Source organism: Phoenix dactylifera, chromosome 14 (genome assembly GCF_051530095.1).
Source record: "Phoenix dactylifera cultivar Ajwa chromosome 14, Ajwa_hap1_PhDact_Kaust_v1.1, whole genome shotgun sequence".
Classification (NCBI taxonomy): domain Eukaryota; kingdom Viridiplantae; phylum Streptophyta; class Magnoliopsida; order Arecales; family Arecaceae; genus Phoenix; species Phoenix dactylifera.
In genome coordinates, this window is record NC_143203.1 from 1,595,733 (window position 1) to 1,620,145 (window position 24,413).

Genomic DNA, 24,413 nt, shown 5'->3' on the forward strand with positions numbered 1-24,413 from the left:
TTGTATACTGGGCAGAAAACAGCCAGAGGCAATAGCCAACCCGAAGTATCTCCAGGTAAATGTGCTGTTAGCTTAGAATATATTGGCCATCTGTTATTCTCACGGCATCCTTTTATGAAATTCCAAAGTGCAGGAACAAGCTCAGTTCTGTAAGCTAGTCCAGTCATCACGAGTGCAAGAGGCAGTGTACTGAATGTAACATGAAGGAAAGCACAAACAGCACTTATAGCTTCCACCTCCTCACTGGATGGCCCATCCCTATCAGAAATATCAGCATGTAATGTATCTCTAAACAAAGCACACCTGTTCAGAATGTAAATTTCAGCTCCAGGAAGAGACAATAATCCACATATGCATAGAGAGGAATGGACCCTTATGGAAGGTAATTGGCTAAAACAATTAATAAAGATGTAGCATACCAAATGCTGAAAAAGGCATGAATCCATTGCACTGCATATTTGTCTTTCCAAATCAATATTCAGAGTTTCCTTGAACTCTTCTTCCATGATTACATCATTGTCACTTGGTTCTGAACACTCATCACAGATACATTAAAAGAACCTTACAAGTTAAAACACCGGAATAAGAAACCAAAAAAAAAATGGCGGAAAAAATAGAACGAAAGCAATCTCATTATAGCAGTAATAAGCATCAAGGGGATCTGGTTGTAACATATACTACTCAAAGTTAAAAGCCCACCAAAAATGCATGTCTCCAAAAACTAAATTCAAAGCGTGATATTTATTAGGACCATCGGCAAATGCTCTCGGATTTGTACCACTAGAGGTACAACTGGTGCAACACAGAATTTAAGAAAAGACCTCACGTGTTGGATTTAGCTATCCGCATATTTGGATATGACCTCCACAACCATATTATCAGCCAGAGGACCCCTCTCGAAGCTGAGCTTCAGTGAGCTTCAGTATTATCAACTGGTTTTAAACCACAACAAAGGTATTGTCAGGGTCCGAAGGATGTACATATGGCAAAGGCAAACGAAGAAGGCTTTGAATTTTGAAGCTATAGATCACTAGGCTATGAGGCAGAAAGCAAGATGGCAGGCATAAAATGAAGCAAATGGAGGGAAATGGAGAATCTAGCTCTTGCATCAGTTGGATGAGGAGGCATTTCATTGGCCAAAGAAAGTTGATCAACTTCTACTTTGACCAAGGGAAAAAATATTGGAATGACTAGCAAGACAATGCAATTACTTGTTATTTGAAGGGTACTCTGGTAATATAATTCCTACAAATGTGCCTAACATCAAGCATTTGAAGTACTCTAGAGCCTGGAGAATATTGTCCAGAAAATTGTTTTGGAAGTTGTCGAAATGATAAACATGTAAAATTGCAAATAATATTTAAAGAACTGGGTTATAAACACAAATAAATAATAATAACAATTGACAAACAATACTATATTAAATAATTTATTTTACAACTTCTGACTAACAATCTGCAATAATTCGTAATTACGAAATATGATCATTACCAATGGTTATGAATATAAGTATGCCACAGGTGCTTGGTCTAAGTGCCATGACATTTATCAGCTGCCAATAGTCAACCAGTATAGGTCATGACCAAGCTATGACTGCATTTTTATCAAGATAACATGTAACTCATAATTGAGTTAAGTCTAATGGAATCGTAATTTTGGGGACTGGTCAAAAGTATGCATTTCAACTACTAAATACAACTTTAAGGCCACTATAAGAGATCAAGACAGATAACCAGCATTGTTTCCATAAATGTCCAAGTTGACCACTAACAGCAATGGCATGGTTATCTTCAATTAACTAGTGGCTAAAATTATTTGATAAATTCATCGAACTATACTGAAAGTTCCTTTTCTCTATCTCAAAGTTCTGTTCAATTAACTAGTGGCAAAAATTATTTGAGAGGTTCATTCAACTATACGAGTTATTCTTTCTCTACAATCTTCACTTTAATTTGCATATTTCATTTTTCAACAAGCAAAGCATATAGTGATGCAATTACTTGTGAAATACACTGTTCTTTTAGTATGTATGAAAAATGGCAGTAAGCTTGGGACATGCTTTAATCTTGAATGTAAAGCAAACGTATGAAAAATTAGTGTTTCCTTCATATGAACATAAAATAAAATAAAGGGTTGACAATATAAGCAACAAAATTAGTCTTCCTAGATCATATACAAAAGAACAGCAATTCACATGATAAACAGCTTAAAACCCAGTCACAAGTTTTTAAAGGCCCCTTACTGTATTAGAAGCACAGTTTCGTTCAGACAAAGCAACACCAGCAGCCTCTAGTATTCCAAGCAGGCAGGCATAGCCTGGATATTCAAGTGCTGCATCATTCGGAAGGACACGGACATGATTAGGCAAACATGATGCCATCTGATGAATATAATATTTGCCCAGTCGCTTGGTTGAAAAAACCTGAAACACCAATAGCTTAATCCAAGTAGAAACACTTAATATAAGACCAAAGTAACAGCTTGTGAATAAACCACTGGCATGCAAAGAAGGTATAACTTTTTTATGGCCACTCAAGCCTAGTCACTGTAGCTAACTTGATAGATTTCACACATACAATTAACAACATAATTTACACTCACCCAGTAACTAGACCTTTAATTTTTGACTTAGATTATACAATTTACATTAACTCCTTGTAGAAGGACTTAATGATTTTAAAATCAATCATGTCATCTAAATTGAAGATCCAAACCATTGAATATAAGCTACAACACAAAAAATGCCTAGCAACCAGAATTAGCACATTTTGGTGGTTTTTAAACTATAGATCAAGTCAGTACAAAAATGAACAGTATCAATTGCACTAGTGTAATAAAATAGATGATAGCACACATAAGTTGAAAATCCATTTTTGGGTCATGATCTACATATCTTAAAACATGTGTGATAAGTTCATCAGGTTTTGATAATTAAATGATAGTAAAACATAGCATCACGCTATTAAAATCATCCATTTTAGCACCTTCTTGATGATTAGTTTAGAGACCACCAAAAAACATGAATTTTGGTTTTTAATCATTTTTTTAGTATAAATCATGTTCAACAATTTGGATCTTGAATTTGTACAGTCCATCATTGCTTGTAAATCATTAACTCCTTTTCTGAAGGAATTAATGTAAAGTGTGTAGCTCAAATCTTAATTTTTTATCAGTTGTAGGAAATTTCATAATTTACTTCAGAATTAGCTATAAAATAGGTTTCAGATTAGTTCAAGAACAATTTAATGTAGTCGTACACAAGATATTCCGAACCGGTACCGCCGGCGTACCGGTGGCTTATCGAACCGGTTCCTCGTTCTCGGTACCATTTCGGTACCGGGCCCGTACCGAGAGCCAAAGCCGGAGAAGACGAGATGAAAGAGAGAGCGTGCGGGGGAGGGAGGGAGAAGGAGAGGCCTCCACCGCTCGCAGAGGGCCATAGGGGGCCGGTGGAGGCTGCGGGGGAGCGGCAGAGCCTGCAGGGGGGCGGCAGAGGCCGCGGCGGCGTCCCCTATTTCTTTTGAAGCAGGGGACGCGACCGTGGAAAAAAATTGAAATTTTTTAAGTAAAGTCGGCCTCAAATTTTTTTCCGTTGTCGCATCCCCTATTTCTTTTGAAACAGGGGACGCGGCTGCGACCGCGGCCTCCGCCGCGCCCCCGCGGCCCTCCGCGGGCAGTGGAGGCTTGTCCTTCTCCCTCCCTCCCTTGCTCGCTCTCTCGCCGCGGGGGCGCGGCGGAGGCTTCTCCTTCTCCCTCCCTCCCTCGCTCGCTCTCTCCTTCTCTTCTTCTTCCCTGGCTCCGGCTGGGTTCTCTCGGTACAGGCCTGATACCGTTTTCCACAGCTAAACCGTACCGGTCTGGATCCGGACCGGTACGGTACAGGCCGGTTCAACATATCATGGTTGTACATGGTGAAATTTTAACATGAAGAATTTCTTTACCACATCATCCAACTTATATGGCTCTGACTCCCTTCCAGAAATTTCTACTGACAGAAGCGCCTATTCTAAAAGTCATTGTCCTAATATATACATCTACATAGATATCCTGAAGAAATTTACCTCCTTGAAGTATGGTAGACGATGCCATAGAAAAGGAATGGTAAGAAGTTGTGAGGAAAAACTCCATTGTGGGTCAACATTTGAACAACAACATGGATGCTGACAAATATGTGAAGCAATTAGGATAAGAACATGCTCCAAGGAAGATACACTTTCACGGGACTCTAGAGTCTTCACATTTTGCTGCATCAAAGACATTTCTATCAGGAAGATCACAGCATGAGGATACAAATAAAGGCACTACACAATTTTGGCTATTTTCTTTCTTTGTACATAATGTGTACTAATCAAGTTGATGTCATCTTGTAACATGTAATTTGGTATATAATTTAAAATAAAATGCTTACCACACCAGTTAGGAGCATGCCACGCAACAAAGAGAAAACTTTTCTCTGCAGGAGATAATCAATAACCTTGCAGACCCATGGAAGATCGGGATTTGTTAAACAAACTACTGTTTCTAGCAAGATGATTGCAGGCATGCTAGAGTATTTGGATGGCATCAGAATTTGATTTTTCAAATGACTCCTACACAAAGAGAAAAAAAAAATAAGATCAGGAATTGCAACCGATGCCACGTAAAAAGGGACTCACATGTAAATATGTGCATTATAGATAGCTCTAGCAACAAAAATAATTAACATTGTATCAAAAGTTTGCAGAAACAATTAATTAATGCATGGAAAACTCAAGACTGCTTACAGTTTTATGGAGAGTTAAAAAAAACAGTAGTTCTGTAGATATTTTGGGCATAGCATGGTAAATATATCTAGACCACCACTATATATATTAAGGCAAGATGTTGAACAGTAACAAGCAATTCTATTTTTAAGTCAATAGAAGATGAATTCAGCTCTAATAACCATCAAAATCTCCACTAGCAGTTCACTTGAAAAGGCCATTTAAAAAAATATATATCCCAAAATTCATTACAAAACTCTCACAAAATGTCTAATCCATAATGATAGCTTGAGTACTTTTATTGAAATATCAATACTTAACTTTCAACCGGACACTGCAGAATGTTGTGCTAGGAGATCAAGGACTTCATTGTCGTTAACAAGACCAAATTTCCTACACAAATGGAACATCCTTACCTACTGTTGGTTATACACTTATACAGTTATACTAATCTAAAGTTTAAATCTGACTTAGGCTTCACCCTGCATTACTTTCTATTCAAAATCCCACTTCATAGAAAAAAAATTATGATGGATGATCCGATAACAGGGGCAGCCCAATGCATTTGGAGGCCTAAGGCGAATTCAGTGAATGAGGCCTTTTTTTTAAATAATAAAAAAATTTAATAAGTATAAAATACTTAAAAAATTGATATGGAAATATATAGCTGTCAAGTACACTATTTCAACAAAGATGCATGAATCTAATAAAGATAGGCAAGAAGCCTCTTCAGTTTAATATAATTCTTGAATGGAAGCATGGAAAAGTAATTCCTCTAAAAGAAGGCCATGAAACTGATTAAATAACTGAGATAATGCTTGGCAATACTGTTTACCATGTCAAGCAAGAGCGGAATAGGAAAAGGTTATCCCATGGCATTTCGTGGTCAAGGTAAAGAAAAAAATTTGTCCAGAAAGGGACCTCTCTATAAGAGAAAGTAGGGGCATTATGGGAAATTCACTCCATCTAATTAATAAAAGTCCCATCCCACCATCTCCCCTTCAAGTGAGTACCCAAGCAGCAACTGCAACATCACAGCACAGCAGCCATTCAACCCCCTCCCTCCTTTTCTCTCTCTACCACCCAAGAGGGGAGAAGAAACAGAGAGGAGAAAATTAAAAGGATCTCCACCCTCCAAGAAGTCCATCTCCAATCCCCCTATCTTTCTTGCTGATGGCCCAGCTGGATCACGAGTAATGTGAGGGAAGGAAAACCAAGACCAAAACCAAAAAAGAGAAGGGATGAAAGATAAGAGTGGCTTCAGACAAGTGTATCAAGCCAACCAAATCCCTCCTCTCTCTCTCTCTCCGCCCAAAACAAAACTACTGTCCCCAACTTCCCAAATTGCCCCTCTGCAGGCCAGGAAACTCTCCACGTCCCTTCCATCGAGGGGGAAGACTCGTAGCCAGCTCTTGTTCCCGTTTTTATATGGGGCCTTTGCTTCCTTTTGGTCACGGTCAGACACAGAAAACAAGGTAAGGAACCTCCCTCCCCCCCTCTCTCTCTCTCTCTCAATCTCTTTCTCTCCTCTCCTCTCTTTATTTCATTGCAAGTCGGTGCCTTTTTGCCTTCTCCCTTCCTTCTGTGGTTATCTTCTCTTTGCCTCCCGGAGGCCTTTCTTTGGGCCAAGGCCTTAGGCGACCGCCTCGGTCGCCTAGGGCTCAGGCCAGTCGCCTAGGGCTCGGGCCGGCCCTGCAGACCGATAACCACCATATGAGGTTTTCAGTGTCACAGAACCAGTGCATGCATCATCCTAACAGCAAACAATCAGGACTTGACTCAATGACAGCTACCCTCACTGAAAGGACAATCTTAAATGAACTTAATAATAAGCCAACCAGATCCTTTTGATGTGGATGATGAAAAAATTGTTTTTTTTCCAATTATATTTTCCATTATTATCAATACAGAGCTCGAAAGTACAAATTTGAAGGACAAAGACGTACCAGACATTTAGATTCTCCAAACCTCACTTCTAAATGATTAAAAGGCATGGGAAACCAAAATTAAAAGTGCTCATTACTGCAAGGCCCAAGCAGCTATTTCAAAAACTGCATGACATGTGTAACTCGCCTATTCTGATAGATTGCTTGCAGACAGATATATGCAAGTTTTTTTACTCTATGCTCCACAAGAAAATGTTTTGAAGAGTAATCCAGGCCGGCAAAGAGACAATATTCCCTGTAAAAAAGAAAATCATGTCAGCAATAACAAAAGATCCAACTAGAGTGAACCAATCGCTACAAAAATAGTAGAATCCAACAGAACATTGGACAAGAAGTCAAGAAAAGGCAAAATAAGAAGAAGTGAAGCACTAAAGTAATTATTTAATTTGTCAAGGGAGAAAAAGAAAAGCAGAGGATGTCATTGAAACCAGATATGCCATCAGAGCAAACACCTAAACGTGCATCTTTTGATTGGTTAACAGAGATCTAAGAGAAGCAATTAACGAGAAACATGTCAGGAAGAGAGCAAGAACAAGATTAAAAATCACAACAGGTAGCTGTCAAACCCAATCCCCACCCCTCAGCCTCTATCCCCATCTCTGATCTCTTTCTAGATTGGCTGCATTATGTTTAGCAACAGCTATAAGCAATCTGTGCACTGTTTTGGCATGCTAACTTAAATCTCAAGGACAAAGTTGAAGCATCCTTCACTGTAAGAAGGAAGCAGCTACGAGCAAGCATGACCAACTCAATACATTCACCAACTCGACACTTCATGTGACAATCACTCTAAATTCTTCACCCTTCAAGGAAAGAGCACTTCAATTCCAATCAAGTCAACCTTTCAAATATTTGGAGGAACTTCTTAGAACCTTCTCATGATATATATAATATTACAACATTCCCCATTCCAAAACCTTGATGTCTCTGTGATTTCCAAGAAACTGCCATTGGATTTCATTTGATTACTGTTGTACAAAGGTGAACTATTTAAACACACTAATCAACATTTTCTCCAATCTTAAATTATGATAATTCACCTAATTATTTAACTTATCAAGATACATTGAGTGGATTATTTGCAAAACTAATAATGACAATGGTAGGAACATAATCAAAGGAAGTATACAAATCCAATAGTTTACGCTCAAATAGTAGAGAGCCAAACCAGATGAGCAAGAAAAAACAAGGGAAATGCAGAGACGGCACAGAAAAAGGTTGTGATAGAGAATTTAGATCTGGCCAATGATTTCAGCTGGCATCTACCCAAGGTATGCCGTACCGATGCCGGTAGGCATATCGGTCGCCTACCGGACCGGTACCGAACCAGCCAACAGCGCGCAATGCGCGCGCGGCACGCCGAGGCATTAAATGCCACAACCACAATGCCACAGCAAGTTGTAGCATCCCGCTATGGCATTAAATGCCATAGGCATTTAAATGCCACAAGACTCAGTGCCGGTTCGCACTGGCCAAACCAGACGAAACCGGTCCGATTCCGTCCGGTTCACTCTTGTACCGGCCCCATACCGCTCAATTTCGGCCCCATTTTTCACTGCAAAACCAGACCGATCAAAGATCGGACTGATCCGGTACGGGCTGAACCGGCCGGTACGGGCTGGTTCAACATACCATGCATCCAGCACATCTAGTTTCTTATGACATTTCCACGGAAGATCCATCAAACTACCCCCATCTCCATCATTGCTTTAGCTCTTTGCAGCAACCATTGGCAAATAACTCATATGATTAACTTATAGTAGGGAGAAGCATAATGTTTACCATTTGCTGCAGATTTCGTTGATGATGTAGTGCTTTTGACTAGAAAATTATAGTATTAGCTGACAATCTTTCACCATAATGCAGAGTAGAAGTACATGTAATATAAACAAAGCAAATAAAATTCCCTTATTAAAAATATTAGGCAAGAGATACTAAGCTAGATGATTTTCCGATCAAACACAATTAAAACCCCAAATATACATTTAAGAAAGGTTGGCCAAATCGAACCAAACCGGACCGAACCGCCCGATTCTGTCCATACCGAGCCGACTCGGTTCCATTAAATTTGGTTCCGGATCTAAACCGGCCTGAACGGGTTCCGAACCGGCCGAAACCAACCGAAAAAGGCTGGAACTGGCCAAAACCGGCTAGTTCCTTTCGAACTTGGCGGGAACCGTCCAGTTTGCACCGAGTCGACCCAGTTCAGAACCAACCCCCCTTACCCCTTGCATTTTTTGTTAAAAGGTGTTGGAAAATTCTTCCCAGCATCTTCTCCTCTGTTTAGTTTAGATCTTATCCCCAATTTGCAAAATTACAGCGATTCAGCACAATTGAAGGAAGATCCAAACCTAAATAAGGTGTACTTCCTCTTCCCTATCTCATGTTCTCTATTTTTCGGGGCTCGAAAAAATAGCTAATTTACAAAATAAGGAAAGATCGTGTCAAAATTTTTGATTTAGGCTTCATATTACAATATATTGTAATCTATGGATGAGCTACACAATGACATAAAGAATTTAATTTTTTTATTATATATAATTTTTAAAAAAATTAAAAATATATTTTTGAATTAAAAATGATTAATATATATAATAAAATTTTAAAAAAATTGTAAAATCAGAAGCGTATTTAGGGGCATGCAAGCTACTCTCCAAAAAAATTTGGTGTCTATTTATTTAAATTTTGATGTGATCATGTACACAGTGACCTAGACCTAAATTTGAAAAAAAATAAAAAATAAATAGCCTTAAATGCATATCCACAGGCCTAAAAAAATATATGTAGCATCCATTATTGGATTCTATATGGATCTGAGATAAAATTAATTTTTTTACATATCTATATTTTAAAAAAAAATTAAATTTAAAAAATAATTCAAAATATATAATTAATACCAAAATTTATAAAAAATTAGTAGTACTTATTGAATAATTCAAAAGTATTTTCTGCAGTAGAAAACATATTTTCTGAATTTACGATATTTAAACATATTTTAAATTTAAAAATTATTAAAAATATATAATAAATAAATATGAAAAATTAGTATTATGTATTAGATAAATTAGATGTATTTTTTGAAATAAAAAAATTATTTTCATTGTAACGAAATTTTACTATTTTTAAATAATTGATAAACTAGCGTACTTAATAAACTGGCAGGAATGGAACCATCAAAGAAAAAGAAACCAGAGCATGACATTGGTTGGGATCATAGGCAAATGCTCTCGGATCGGCACCATTAGAAGTACAACTGGTATGATACAGAGTTTAAGAAAAGAGGGATAACCTTCTCATGATATATATAATATTACAACATTCCCCAATCCAAAACCTTGATGTATCTGTGATTTCCAACAAACTGCCATTGGATTTCATTTGATTACTGTTGTACAAAGGTGAACTATTTAAACACGCTAATCAACATTTTCTCCTATCTTAAATTATGATAATTCACCTAATTATTTAACTTATCAAGATATATTGAGTGGATTATTTGTAAAACTAATAATGACAATGGTCGGAACAAAATCACAGGAAGTATACAAATCCAATAGTTTACACTCAAACAGTGGAGAGCCAAACCAAATGACTTGGGAATCTACAACAAAGAATTCAGGGACAATATAATACAAAATTAAGAATTATGTTGAGCAAGAAAAAACAAGGGAAATGCATAAGACAGCACAGAAAAAGGTTGTGATAGAGAATTTAGATTTGGCCAATGATTTCAGTTGGCATCAAGCCAAGGTATGCCGTACCGGTACCAGTAGGCGTACCGGTCGCCTACCAGACCGGTACCGAACCGGCCAACAGCGCACAGTGCGCGCGCAGGGCATTTAAATGCCATAAGACTTGGTGCCGATTCGCACTGGACAAACAGGACAGAACCAGTCCGATTCCGTCCGGTTCAATCTTGTACCGGCCGATGCCGGTTGGTTTAGGCCGGTACGGGCTCCGTACCGCTTGGTTCAGGCCGGTACGGGCCCCATTTTTCACTACATAATCAGACTAGTCAAAGACCGGACTGGCTGGTACAGGCCGGTTCAGCATACCATGCATCCAGCACATCTAGTTTCTTGTCACATTTCCATGGAAGATCCGTCAAACTACCCCTATCTCCATCATTGCTTTAGCTCTTTGCAGCAACCATCGGCAAATAACTCATATGATTAACTTATAGTAGGGTAGAAGCATAATGTTTACCATTTGCTGCAGATTTTGTTGATGATGTAGTGCTTTTGACTAGAAAATTATGGTATTAGCTGACCATCTTGCACCATAATGCAGAGTAGTACATGGTAATATAAACAAAGCAGGTAAAATTCCCTTATTAAAAATATTAAGCAAGAGATACTAATCTAGAAGATTTTTCGATTAAACACAACTAAAACTCCCTTATTAAACACGCTAATCAACATTTTCTCCTATCTTAAATTATGATAATTCACCTAATTATTTAACTTATCAAGATATATTGAGTGGATTATTTGTAAAACTAATAATGACAATGGTCGGAACAAAATCAAAGAAAGTATACAAATCCAATAGTTTACACTCAAACAGTGGAGAGCCAAACCAAATGACTTGGGAACCTACAACAAAGAATTCAGGGACAATATAATACAAAATTAAGAATTATGTTGAGCAAGAAAAAACAAGGGAAATGCATAAGACAGCATAGAAAAAGGTTGTGATAGAGAATTTAGATTTGGCCAATGATTTCAGTTGGCATCAAGCCAAGGTATGCCGTACCGGTACCAGTAGGCGTACCGGTCGCCTACCAGACCGGTACCGAACCAGCCGCCTACCAGACCGGTACCGAACCGGCCAACAGCGCACAGTGTGCGCGCGGGGCATTTAAATGCCATAAGTTTCGGTGCCGGTTCGCACTGGCCAAACAGGACAGAACCAGTCCGGTTCCGTCCGGTTCACTCTTGTACCGGCCGATGCCGGTTGGTTCAAGCCGGTACGGGCTCCGTACCGCTTGGTTCCAGCCCCATTTTTCACTGCATAATCAGACTAGTCAAAGACCGGACTGGCTGGTACAGGCCGGTTCAGCATACCATGCATCCAGCACATCTAGTTTCTTGTCACATTTCCATGGAAGATCCGTCAAACTACCCCTATCTCCATCATTGCTTTAGCTCTTTGCAGCAACCATCAGCAAATAACTCATATGATTAACTTATAGTAGGGTAGAAGCATAATGTTTACCATTTGCTGCAGATTTTGTTGATGATGTAGTGCTTTTGACTAGAAAATTATGGTATTAGCTGACCATCTTGCACCATAATGCAGAGTAGTACATGGTAATATAAACAAAGCAGATAAAATTCCCTTATTAAAAATATTAAGCAAGAGATACTAATCTAGAAGATTTTTCGATTAAACACAACTAAAACTCCCTTATTAAACACGCTAATCAACATTTTCTCCTATCTTAAATTATGATAATTCACCTAATTATTTAACTTATCAAGATATATTGAGTGGATTATTTGTAAAACTAATAATGACAATGGTCGGAACAAAATCAAAGAAAGTATACAAATCCAATAGTTTACACTCAAACAGTGGAGAGCCAAACCAAATGACTTGGGAATCTACAACAAAGAATTCAGGGACAATATAATACAAAATTAAGAATTATGTTGAGCAAGAAAAAACAAGGGAAATGCATAAGACAGCACAGAAAAAGGTTGTGATAGAGAATTTAGATTTGGCCAATGATTTCAGTTGGCATCAAGCCAAGGTATGCCGTACCGGTACCAGTAGGCGTATCGGTCGCCTACCAGACCGGTACCGAACCGGCCAACAGCGCACAGTGTGCGCGCGGGGCATTTAAATGCCATAAGTTTCGGTGCCGGTTCGCACTGGCCAAACAGGACAGAACCAGTCCGGTTCCATCCGATTCACTCTTGTACCGGCCGATGCCGGTTGGTTCAGGCCGGTATGGGCTCCGTACCGCTTGGTTCCAACCCCATTTTTCACTGCATAATCAGACTAGTCAAAGACCGGACTGGCTGGTACAGGCCGGTTCAGCATACCATGCATCCAGCACATCTAGTTTCTTGTCACATTTCCATGGAAGATCCGTCAAACTACCCCTATCTCCATCATTGCTTTAGCTCTTTGCAGCAACCATCGGCAAATAACTCATATGATTAACTTATAGTAGGGTAGAAGCATAATCTTTACCATTTGCTGCAGATTTTGTTGATGATGTAGTGCTTTTGACTAGAAAATTATGGTATTAGCTGACCATCTTGCACCATAATGCAGAGTAGTACATGGTAATATAAACAAAGCAGGTAAAATTCCCTTATTAAAAATATTAAGCAAGAGATACTAATCTAGAAGATTTTTCGATTAAACACAACTAAAACTCCCTTATTAAACACGCTAATCAACATTTTCCCCTATCTTAAATTATGATAATTCACCTAATTATTTAACTTATCAAGATATATTGAGTGGATTATTTGTAAAACTAATAATGACAATGGTCGGAACAAAATCAAAGAAAGTATACAAATCCAATAGTTTACACTCAAACAGTGGAGAGCCAAACCAAATGACTTGGGAATCTACAACAAAGAATTCAGGGACAATATAATACAAAATTAAGAATTATGTTGAGCAAGAAAAAACAAGGAAAATGCATAAGACAGCACAGAAAAAGGTTGTGATAGAGAATTTAGATTTGGCCAATGATTTCAGTTGGCATCAAGCCAAGGTATGCCGTACCGGTACCAGTAGGCGTACTGGTCGCCTACCAGACCGGTACCGAACCGGCCAACAGCGCACAGTGTGCGCGCGGGGCATTTAAATGCCATAAGTTTCGGTGCCGGTTCGCACTAGCCAAACAGGACAGAACCAGTCCGGTTCCGTCCGGTTCACTCTTGTACCGGCCGATGCCGGTTGGTTCAGGCCGGTACGGGCTCCGTACCGCTTGGTTCCAGCCCCATTTTTCACTGCATAATCAGACTAGTCAAAGACCGAACTGGCTGGTACAGGCCGGTTCAGCATACCATGCATCCAGCACATCTAGTTTCTTGTCACATTTCCATGGAAGATCCGTCAAACTACCCCTATCTCCATCATTGCTTTAGCTCTTTGCAGCAACCATCGGCAAATAACTCATATGATTAACTTATAGTAGGGTAGAAGCATAATGTTTACCATTTGCTACAGATTTTGTTGATGATGTAGTGCTTTTGACTAGAAAATTATGGTATTAGCTGACCATCTTGCACCATAATGCAGAGTAGTACATGGTAATATAAACAAAGCAGATAAAATTCCCTTATTAAAAATATTAAGCAAGAGATACTAATCTAGAAGATTTTTCGATTAAACACAACTAAAACTCCAAATATACATTTAAGCAAGGTTGGCCAAACCGGACTGAACCGTCCGGTTCAGCCCATACGGAGCCGACTCGGTTCCATTAAATTTGGTTCCGGATCCAAACCGGCCGGAACGAGTTCTGAACCAGCCGGAACCAGCCGAAAAGGGTTGGAACTGGCCGGAACCGGCTAGTTCCTTTCGAATTTGGTGGGAACCATCCGATTCGCACCGAGTCGATCCAGTTCGAAGCTGGGCCCCCTCCCCCTTTGCTTCTTTTGTTAAAAGGTGTTGGAAAATCCTTTCCAACATCTTCTCCTCTGTTTACTTTAGACCTTCCTCCCAATTTACAAAATCATACTGATTCAACACGATTGAAGAAAGACCCAAGCCTAAATAAGATGTACTTCCTCTTCCCTATCTCATTTTCTCTATTTTTTTGGGTTCGAAAAATAGCTCAAAATCTACAAAATAAGAAAAAATCATGTCAAAAATTTCCAATTTAGGCTTGATATTACGATATGTTGTAGATCTATGGATGAGTTACACGATGACATAAAAAATTTATTTTTTATTATATATAATTTTTAAAAATTTAAAATATATTTTTGAATTAAAAAATAATTAAAATATATATATAATAAAATGAAAAAAATTGTAAAATCAGAAGCGTATTTGGGGCATGCAAGCTACTTTTCAGAAAAATTTGGTTTCTATTTATTCAAGTTTTGATGCGATCATGCACACAGTGACCTAGGCCTAAATTTGAAAAAAAAAGAAATACATAGCCTTAAATGCATACCCACAAGCCTAAAAAAATATATGTAGCATCCATTATTGAGTTCTATATGAATATGAGCTGAAATTATTTTTTTTAAATATTTATGTTAAAAAATTATTTTTAAATTTAAAAAATAACTAAAAATATATAATTAATACCAAAAATTATAAAAAATTAGTAGTACATATTGAATAATTCAGAAGTATTTTATAAAGTAGAAAACATATTTTCTGAATTTATGATATTTAAAGAATATTTAAATTTAAAAATTATTAAAATATTATAATGAATAAATATGAAAGATTAGTATTATGTATTGGATAAATTGGATATATTTTTTGAGATAAAAAGATTATCTTCATCGTAACAAAATTTTGCTATTTTTTAAATAATTGATAAACCGGCGTACTTGATAAACTGTCAGAAATGGAACCATCAAAGAAAAAGAAACCAGAGCGTGATATTGGTTGGGATCATGGGCAAATGCTCTCGGGTTGGCACCATTGGAAGTGCAACTGGTACAACATAGAGTTTAAGGAAGAAAGAGTAACCAAGTTGAAGCAACACTTAGCTGGTGGTTATTTCGACATATCTATATGTCGGAAATGCCCACAAGAAGTTCGACAACTAATGAAGAAGCACTTCGCTAATTTCAAAGCAGCGAAGGAGAGTTTCCAAAAGGAAGGCCGAGGTGGACCGTCGAACGGCAGAGCGCCCTTCCTATCACTTGAGGAAGTCAGAGGAGGTGTCCGCTCCAGATGACAAGACAGCATAGATCCAGGCTGCCATGCAGGCGACCCTGGATGATTAGTGGCAGCAGGATGAGGTGGCCAAGCATAGGGCTCGATTTGGGCTCTCGTATTATAAGTCGGATTTCGATTCTGCAAGCAGTAGGCCAGATTTAGAGTTCAGGAGAACCTCAGTCAGTAAGGCCGTTAGCAGAGGCGATGGCCGTATTGCATCTATATTGGGAGCTTTTGGTAGCAAAAAAAAAGTCATCCAAGGAGATTTCAGCAGGAGCAACATCCATGATTTAGATCCACATGCCTTCCTTAGTGGAGATTCGAAGCAGCAGAGGATTGACACAATACTGAAGAAGGATATGTGGCGAGCTATTGGATCCTGGTTCCATTTTAGCCAGATCCTAGCGAATATGGTAGACAATACGTACTATAGGTCTGTCATTTTTTCATACAGATTGTCGATCCCGGTGTAGATCCTCCAAGACTGAAGAACATCTATGGTGAGCTTTTTGACAATATTAAAGAGCTAAAGAAGTGGATTGCCTCATACAAGATCAAGTGGCCCACATATAAACTAACGGTGATGTGTGATGATTGGACCGATCCCACCAGGCGAAGCATTATCAACTTCTTAACATATTGTGATACGAAGACTTTCTTCCATAAATCGATTGATGCTTTCCATCAGGTGCATGACGCCACGTACATCCTCAAATTAAGGAAAGTGATTGATAAAATAGGAGAGAAGAATGTCGTGCAGGTCATCATTGATAATGGGCCACAATATAAAGCCGTCGGAGAGATCTTGATGGAGCGACGGCCAAATATTTTCTAGACCCTATTTGTTGCATATTGTATCGACCTCATGTTGATGGACATTGCGAAGATTCATAGAGTGCAGCAAATAATGGAACAGCCCAAACCATCAACAGATATATTTATAACCATACATAGGTTTTTTCACTGATAAAGAAGTATCAGAAAGAAAGAGATCTTGAGACTAGGAGTCACATAATTTGCTACCAACTACGTTGCATTTGATAGCCTTCTTAAGAGGAAAGCAGTACTACATCAGATATCTGTCAGCCTCGAGTGGCAGAAAAGTACAGATATGAGGACCAATAAGCATTGTCGAGAACTTGGTGATAATACAGACATTCTAGCAGCAAGACACTACGATAGTGAAGGCTATCAGACCATTGTATGAAGTACTTCGGGCCATGGACTGCAAAAGATACCCCTAGATGGGCTTCTTGTATCATATAATGGAGAGGGCAAAGATTCAGATCAAGAAGGCAGATTCGACGTATGCCCAAAAGTATATCAACATTATTGAGCGGCGGTAGGACTGCTAGATGAGTAGAGACTTGTATCTAGCAGATAAGTAAGAACATTGAAAATTAGACTGCTTCTGTACTTGTACAATTTTACTAAGATAATTAACGAACTCTATCTGCAGTATACTACCTAAACCGAGGTTTCAGTACATCGTAGCTGGAATCAATATGGATGACAAGCTTCGGCCGCTCTACGTAATGTGATTTACAAGATAGAGCCTGATTCAGAAGTTGCGGCACTATGTCTAGAAGAAATAAGTTAACTTAAATAACATGTAAGTTAACTAGTATCTTCAATTATTAAAATACTACAACACGGTTCTTTTTTACAGACCAAAATATTTAGAGAGGACACTGACAGCTTTGGAGTCTCGACAGCTGTCGTAAGTAAGAAAAGTATGAATTCAGATATATTACACATCATGAGGGCATTTACCTGGCGTTAGATGGTTACTAATATGATACAATCTTATAAAAAAAAATTCAATATTTTTGCAGATGAATGGTGGATTTATTTTGGTTTGAATTCAATATTTCGTAAAAAATTTTAAGAGGCTAGCTATCTGGATCCTCTTATAGACGATCTCCTCTAGTAGCTATAAGCACAACTGGTCCACCTTTGTCCTCATCCACAGTAAGCAGAAAAACCGTTTAACACAGAAGCGTCTCACCAACCTTGCACATGTTCACTATAATCTAAGATTGAGACTGAAGTACATTCAGGAGGAAGTAGAGCTTAAGTACACGAATCTGATCCATAGTGCTTTCGTTGATGTGAGGATGATCCTATAATAGGATGGTTTATGAGCCAGCAGCAGGAGCCAGAGCTTGATGAGCGAGGACGCCTTCATGATTGAGAGATGCTTAGAAGAGGCCACTAAGCTATCCGGTCGACTCGGTCAGGAAGGTGACATACATTCCCCAATATAGCCAGATAAAGAGTGGCACGAAAGGTAAGCAGACAGCAAGTGGCACAAAGAGTAAGCAGGAAGCGAGTGGCACGAAGGATAAGCAGACAGCTGCTCAACATACCAAAAAAGAAAAACAAAAGACATTTGCAGCCCCAATGGAAAGTGTGGAGAAAAAGCCAATTCACTTAGATTTAGAGATAGTGGTTATGGATTTGTTGGCCAGGAAGAGTGGATAAGATGAGACCACCGTTTATGAGACAGCCGCAGAGTGGTCTTTGATTCACTGATGAGTCCCAATTTATCCACGCTACACAAGATAGGAACCATGATGCACGATCTAGTGGAGCCCACGAGGATACAATTGCATATAGAAAACGAGCACCTCAAGATCATTCAAGAGAGCACAATGCAGTTGTAGATGATCTCGCATGTGGAGTAGAATCCATAGACATATCAGGTTCCGAGTCGTATACTGGATCCTATTATCCGCAGCCATGGCAACCTATGATCATACGGATACAGATATGGATATGGTGCATCCGAGGCATCTTCCAGTAGCTACTATCCTACGTAGCTCGAAGCATCTTACGGATTGAATTTTGCTGCCGACTTATTTGGATGGGCTCCTTCACAGTCGTTTTACTAACCATTTTATCAGCTAGAGGATACCTCTCAGAGCCAGAGCTTCAGCAAGAGATTCAAGAGTGCTTATAATCCAGAGCGCGTTCCTTATGGGATAAATATAGAAGACTACAAGGCCGCTTGGTTAGAAGGATGGGCCGATGTACCTCCTAACTATGCTAATGATCCGAATATCTACGAAAGGCATCGCCACTCGACGAGATTTTAAATATCGGTATGTATATTGCACTTTAAATATATGTAATTGATTGTATTATTTTATATTTTTTACCTCACTACTTGATTTAAGAATATTTCATATTGCTTCTTGTAGTATGCAACATCTCACTAATCATTTTATGTTTTGTATCATTCTAAAACAACAAGATGCATCATTTAGGTTAAACCACAATCATAGAAATATCAAAAAAAAAATCAAAAAACATCAAAAAAAATCAAAAAAAATCAAAAAAACATCAAATTAGATTTAAAATCATTGAAAATTTTGAAAAAATTTGATTACCAATTAATTGAACTTGAAAAACTAAAAAATAGGTGTGTTGGTATGGAACCGGCATGCCCAAGCATACCATATGTCGGTACCGACCCGTCTGCCAACCGGTACGGCGGATCTTGCATTTAAGGATTCACATCTGTTATTTTTGGCATGGACTAAAAAGTTCAAAATAAATGAATAAGAATTCACGAGTGCAAAAGATCGTTCATAGTAAAGGCAATTTTCTTTGGTCTTTTTGTTTCATCCTTTGGTGAAAACTTTACAGACTCGTTTGGTTCGCAAAAAAAAAATTTCTCTCACCGGAATATTTTTTTTAGGAAGTTTATTCCTGAAATAAGATGCCTAGAAAAATGATCTTGGCATGTTTGGTTGGCCATGGAAAAATAGTACATTCCAGAGTGACTTATGTTTGATTGAGCATCTACCTTGCTCGAAAAGTTGTGTGAAATATCCATTATACCCTTAATAAAGAGAAAAATCTTATCTGTGGATTTTGATGGCTTAAGGGTAGTTTTGGAAAAAAGATTCCAATTTCCAACCGGTGGAAAAGTAGCTTTTTCATATTTTTCATGGATTTTTCTTTCCCATAAAACATGAAATTTTATTCCTATGGGAATGCTACTTTTCCATCCTTCTCCTTTGAAAACTCCAACTAAACAAAAGTTCTTTCTTCGTTTTCCTGTTGACCACCCCCCCCCCCCCCCCCTTCTTTTCCCATGAACCAAACGAGTCCTACATGATATGAAATATTGAGACAGCTAACAAAACCTTGATTTTTTCTCCCTTGAAAGGAATGCAAAAAAGACATAAAAATACTGCAATATAAGTTAGATTTCACAAAACAACAAATGCAATATCCCAATATGAGATCTGCCAGCAGCAGCAGCAAGCTAGGTTATGAAACTACAAAGAAAGGGGAACACAATACAATTTTTTTCTTCCATACCAGACAGACTTGACACCACCATTATATTTTCCTGCATGTTTAACTCTTATTCAATATGTCTTCGACTTTGGATTTATTCCACTCTCGTGGCACCTCATGGTGTTTTTGACAGATTCACCATGTTTACTACTTTATCACCTACGTGTCCAAATTAATTATAAATTGAAGCTTCAAAATTGTTGCATACCTGTTTATAGTCAAACACTGTTACATCGGCAGAATAGAACTGGAATATGAATTTAGTTAGAGAGAGGATAAGTTGGTACCAAAATTCAAACATTCTTCTGTTTATTGGTACATACACTCCATCATCGAGCATATGAATCTTTAGTTTCCAATTAACAATTCTTCTAATTTGATGACTGAAGTAAGAAGACGAGGAGGAGGAAGAAGGGGAGCAAGAAGAAGAAGAAGAACATTGAATGGAATAACACAGTTCTTTTCATAGTTTAGGGCATAATTGAAGCTACTTAAGGAAAGTCCTTTTACAATTTCTAAAGTTAATAAAGAACTTCCTGAAAAAATAAGTGTGTGATAACATCATCTGAGAAGTGCCTCTCCTAGTCAAAACGGCACTTTCAGGAGTAGCTAGAAAAACTAGCTTCTGGTTTCTTCTTTTGTGAGACTGCTTTGTCTTTCAAATATGGTAATGTTCATCTATAAGGAGTACTGTGTACTGTTTTATACATGATTACCTTTCAGTTCAAAAATCAAATTTACACTTACATCAAGAATCTAAATAGTACCATGATGTGGATATACCTCTTAAATATAATAAAATACAAGAAACCCTGTGCATTATTCTACTGTTTCTCCAGGTAGATATTCGAAGTAAAAACACAGAATAATTGAATCTGACAAGCTCGAACACAGATCCATAGCTTGTGAGAGATGGCTCAACATGTGACAGCTGTTGTCACATGTTTGGAACAATGTGAATTGTGAAATGAACTGCGAACACTTGGCTCTAGTTATCAAAATAAGATATAGTTAAGACAAGGTACTGATGGGCAAAATAGTCAGTACACCTGTTAGGCTTACCATTATGGTGAACATATTGGAGCAACAATTGACATGCCTCCAGAAGGATGGTGACATCACCGTTGTTGCTGGCAGTAAAGAAGAAAAGCAACTGGCGAAGAAACTCTGAATCAGGACCAAAACAACGCCTGGCTTCACAAGAACAAAGCATTAGAAAAAAGAAATGCAAGAAGAATATATGGCAAAGGTAGATAGTATTGAGAACATAATCTGAAGATAAGAATCAACCTACCAATCTGCCTTTTGGCAACGGTTACCAAAAGCAAAGGAGAATTGCTCTCGCACCTTTAAACATGCTGTTTCAACAGCCTTCCTCCCTCTGAAGCATTTCTGCAGCTAATAATTAGTCAAGTTCCATATAAAGAGGAAAGGAAGAGTAAAGAGGATGTCTTTCCTTAAAATTATATATAAAAAAGTGGAAGCCAAGTCTTCGATAAATGTGTTTCAAACACTTGATTGCATTATCTTATGGAAGACAAATCCTACAAAAAAAAGATAACCATAAATAAAACCAAGAGATGATGTTGCCCGTTTGAGTTGATAAATTCATGATTATTTATAAGAACAGAAAGTTAATGCCGCCCCATTTATGTAGGTATAAAACACACAAAAAAAAACTCATTTTATCATCACACCAATGAACCAAAAATGTAAGTTCTTGGAAATCATTACAAAACATGATAACAAGATTATATTACCTACAATAAGTTTTACAAATATCATCCACAAAGAACCATGACTGTCTTATCCCAGTGCGGGTCACATGGGACAGTAAACAAAATATGAAATATGCATATAGTCATTCATAGAATATATTAATTGGGGCAATTCACCTTTTAGGGTTCACAAAAGCTACAGCATATGGAGTTGCAATCATATTTCTATGCTAATTGATAATGATGGATTTTTCATATTTTAAAATCAATTCATTTATTATTGTTGCAGTTTTTCTAAAACTAGGTAGAAGTTCATTAGATTATTGCTCCTTCAAAAATAACTGCATTATTTTTTTCAGTAGTGTGAGTACACTTGAAATGAAGAGAATATATTACATGGGCCAGTTTATGGTAACCATTCAGACTTCAGTGATATTTGGCCAAAATCCACTAGCAACTGAAGACTTTTTCGAAAAGATGTTCGTTCCTCTCTTTTTAAAAGCCCTCCACACCAAATATGGTATGACATGTAACACATTTTTCCTCCTCAATTGATGAAAGGAGCTTTCCAAACAGAACAAAATTGAAACCTCTATGCATCCCTAAGAATGTGCTACAAAAACAAGGGCAACTCCAAATAGATCGAAAGTGAGCATTTCAAACTTCAGAACTTTCAAGCATTACACCAAATGCAGAGTTTGCACAGGTTTCTTTTATAGGACAGCTTAAAGTTGTGGCATACCCTTTCATTTTGCACTAACTTTTCTCCAAACAAACATAGATTTCGGCACATTTGTTTTTCACTCATTAGATTTCAGATTTAGCTGTTTATGGATCTTTTATTCATTAGATTTCGTTTTCCCTACTGATTTCAGCACAAAAATGGCAAATCTTCCATAGTATTTTAAAAAAAATGGTAGTTTTGAAATCGCAAGATGTCATGTTTAAATCCCCTTTAGCCTTTTTTTGTACCCTAAAGACCCTTTCATTGTCTAAAATACTTAGGGTTTGTTGGGAACACTGCAACAGCAGATGCACAGCAACTCAAAGTTGCATGCAGCAAGAATTGCACGTAATTGAGTTGCAAGTGGCTAGAGTTGTTCTGTTTGGGAAGCTACAGCTTTAGATGCAGCACCTATTGTTTTCTACTCGATGTTTGCAGCTGAGAGTTGTAATAGTGCAGACACCAGTACCAGATCACCCGTCACTCAGGTCTACAGTCGTCGCAGAAAAATGATCCAGCCAGTTTCATTGGGGTTAGAGTGATTTTGTTTTATTTTGATAGCCTTTGGGCTTATTTAGGTATTTTTATCTTTGAGAGTCTTTGTGAGATTAGCTTCTTTGTAGGGGTCTTTGTGACCCCAAAATTGGCCTTAAAATTTCAGACAGACACGTATGATTAAAAGATCTTCATCAATGAATCATGTTTACAAGAAAACCTAGGGAAAGTCCATCACGCTGTGTCGAATCATCAAATTCCGGGCATCTGGTATGTACAAAGTATATTCATTCTCCTAAACCAATTCTACTCTGCTCCTATGTCAAACTTAGCACCATACAAGATTACAAGTTACTAAGTATCGTAACGTGAATTCTACAAGCAAGCACCAAATTCTGACCGACAACATGACCCCATCATATCGAACCAACTTGCTGTTCACCTCCAGAGGCTTTCCTGAAGTGAAATCCTAAAACTTAAAACTAGCCAATGGAGAAGAAGAGTGAGAATGGAAGTCACCAACTCAACATTCTATTTAAGGTTCTCTTCATAGTCAATTCGAAGATAGAGAACTCCATGATAGAGCTTTCCAATCCAGAGAGAATTAAATAATACATGAAAAAGGCACACCCAGCATCAAATGAGAACAACACGCAGAGAAATGATCACCCACTAACCTGGATCTTGATGGCAGCGTTGGTCTGCTGCCGTAACCCTAACCGGCGCTTCCTCTCGAGCCTCGTCTGCTCCAAAAGCATCTGCCGGTCCCTCTCCTTCGAGCTCCGTCCCCCCAAATCCACTCTCTTCCGAGAGGATGCATCTCCCGTGAAGAACATTCTTCAATAAATTCACAAAAAAACCAAAAAGATAATCAAGGAATAAAAAAAAAATGTACCCATTCCACATGGATTTCTTTCAAAAATAGATCGGATTCCATGCCAAGACATCAAGAAACGATCGGATTGCTTCCGGAATCGAATCAAACCTGGAAATTTGGGAATTGACCTCTTCTCGAGGGGAGAAGAGATCACAGAGGCGATCAGAGGTGGAGAACTCTTCGTTTAGGTGATGAAATCAGAGGAAGAGAAACTCGGGAAAAAGTTGGGGCGAGTCCCTGGTCGAAAAGCGGTGGCCGGCGGAGGCGTCCCTGTTCATTCCGACGTGTTTCATGAGGTCGCCCTTCAGGTCCATTAAAATGACTTCTGGGACCTTTCTAGGCGGAGAATAACGGAAATGCCCTTGGAACTCATACGCTTCCTATTCTGTAAGAAGTTTCAGCTGGACTCTTTTAGGCCCTGTTTGGGGGAGCTGTTGGCAGTAGAGCTGTTAGAAGTAGAGCTGTTGGAAGTAGAGCTGTCTGAAGTAGAGCTGTTGGAAGTAGAGCTGTCTGAAGTAGAGCTGTTATAAAAAGCTGTTTGCTGTTTGGTAACTACATTCGTAAAGTGCTGTGGTACTTTGTTTTATGTTTGGTAAACAAATTGAGAAAGTACTTTTGTAGGACAAAATTAACATAAAGGACATTGCATAGTATTATACAACAGAACATAATAAAACATAACATAAATTAATACATAAATATACGATATAGTATAATATTATTGTA

General features: G+C 38.2%; 1 protein-coding gene and 1 pseudogene across 7 annotated transcripts in view; both read right to left on the bottom strand.

Moving 5' to 3' along the window:
* Window positions 1-167, bottom strand: part of LOC103698671 (E3 ubiquitin-protein ligase UPL6-like) — a 78,220-nt pseudogene extending 78,053 nt beyond the window's left edge. The window contains exon 1 of the transcript XR_016398363.1: window positions 1-167. The product of XR_016398363.1 is annotated as an E3 ubiquitin-protein ligase UPL6-like (transcript).
* Window positions 151-24,040, bottom strand: LOC149751287 (E3 ubiquitin-protein ligase UPL6-like). 6 transcript variants are annotated; one of them, XM_089927262.1, is made up of 10 exons: window positions 23,796-24,026; window positions 23,488-23,647; window positions 21,168-21,265; window positions 20,936-21,063; window positions 6,689-6,923; window positions 4,409-4,589; window positions 4,062-4,244; window positions 2,243-2,422; window positions 420-536; window positions 151-303 (listed from the first exon to the last, which is right to left on the bottom strand). In XM_089927262.1, the coding sequence occupies exons 6-10, from the start codon at window positions 4,562-4,564 to the stop codon at window positions 289-291; spliced, it is 651 nt and encodes a 216-aa protein (XP_089783388.1). In that variant the 5' UTR covers window positions 4,565-4,589; window positions 6,689-6,923; window positions 20,936-21,063; window positions 21,168-21,265; window positions 23,488-23,647; window positions 23,796-24,026; the 3' UTR covers window positions 151-288. The 6 variants fall into 6 exon arrangements, 4 of the variants coding, with proteins under 4 accessions (XP_089783388.1, XP_089783389.1, XP_089783391.1 ...); XR_016398351.1 differs by having other exon boundaries at window positions 163-303; window positions 420-529; window positions 23,796-24,021; XR_016398352.1 differs by having other exon boundaries at window positions 272-303; window positions 420-561; window positions 23,796-24,025.
* Window positions 24,041-24,413: the final 373 nt, after the last annotated feature.

Coding starts and splice junctions, on each gene's coding strand:
- LOC149751287 (XM_089927262.1), bottom strand. CDS start 4,564: ATGCCATCCAAATACTCTAGCATGCCTGCAATCATCTTGCTAGAAACA. Junction 4,245..4,408: donor GCATGCTCCTAACTGGTGTG/GTAAGCATTTTA, acceptor TCTTTGATGCAG/CAAAATGTGAAGACTCTAGA. Junction 537..2,242: donor GAAACTGTGCTTCTAATACA/GTAAGGGGCCTT, acceptor ATCTGTGATGAG/TGTTCAGAACCAAGTGACAA.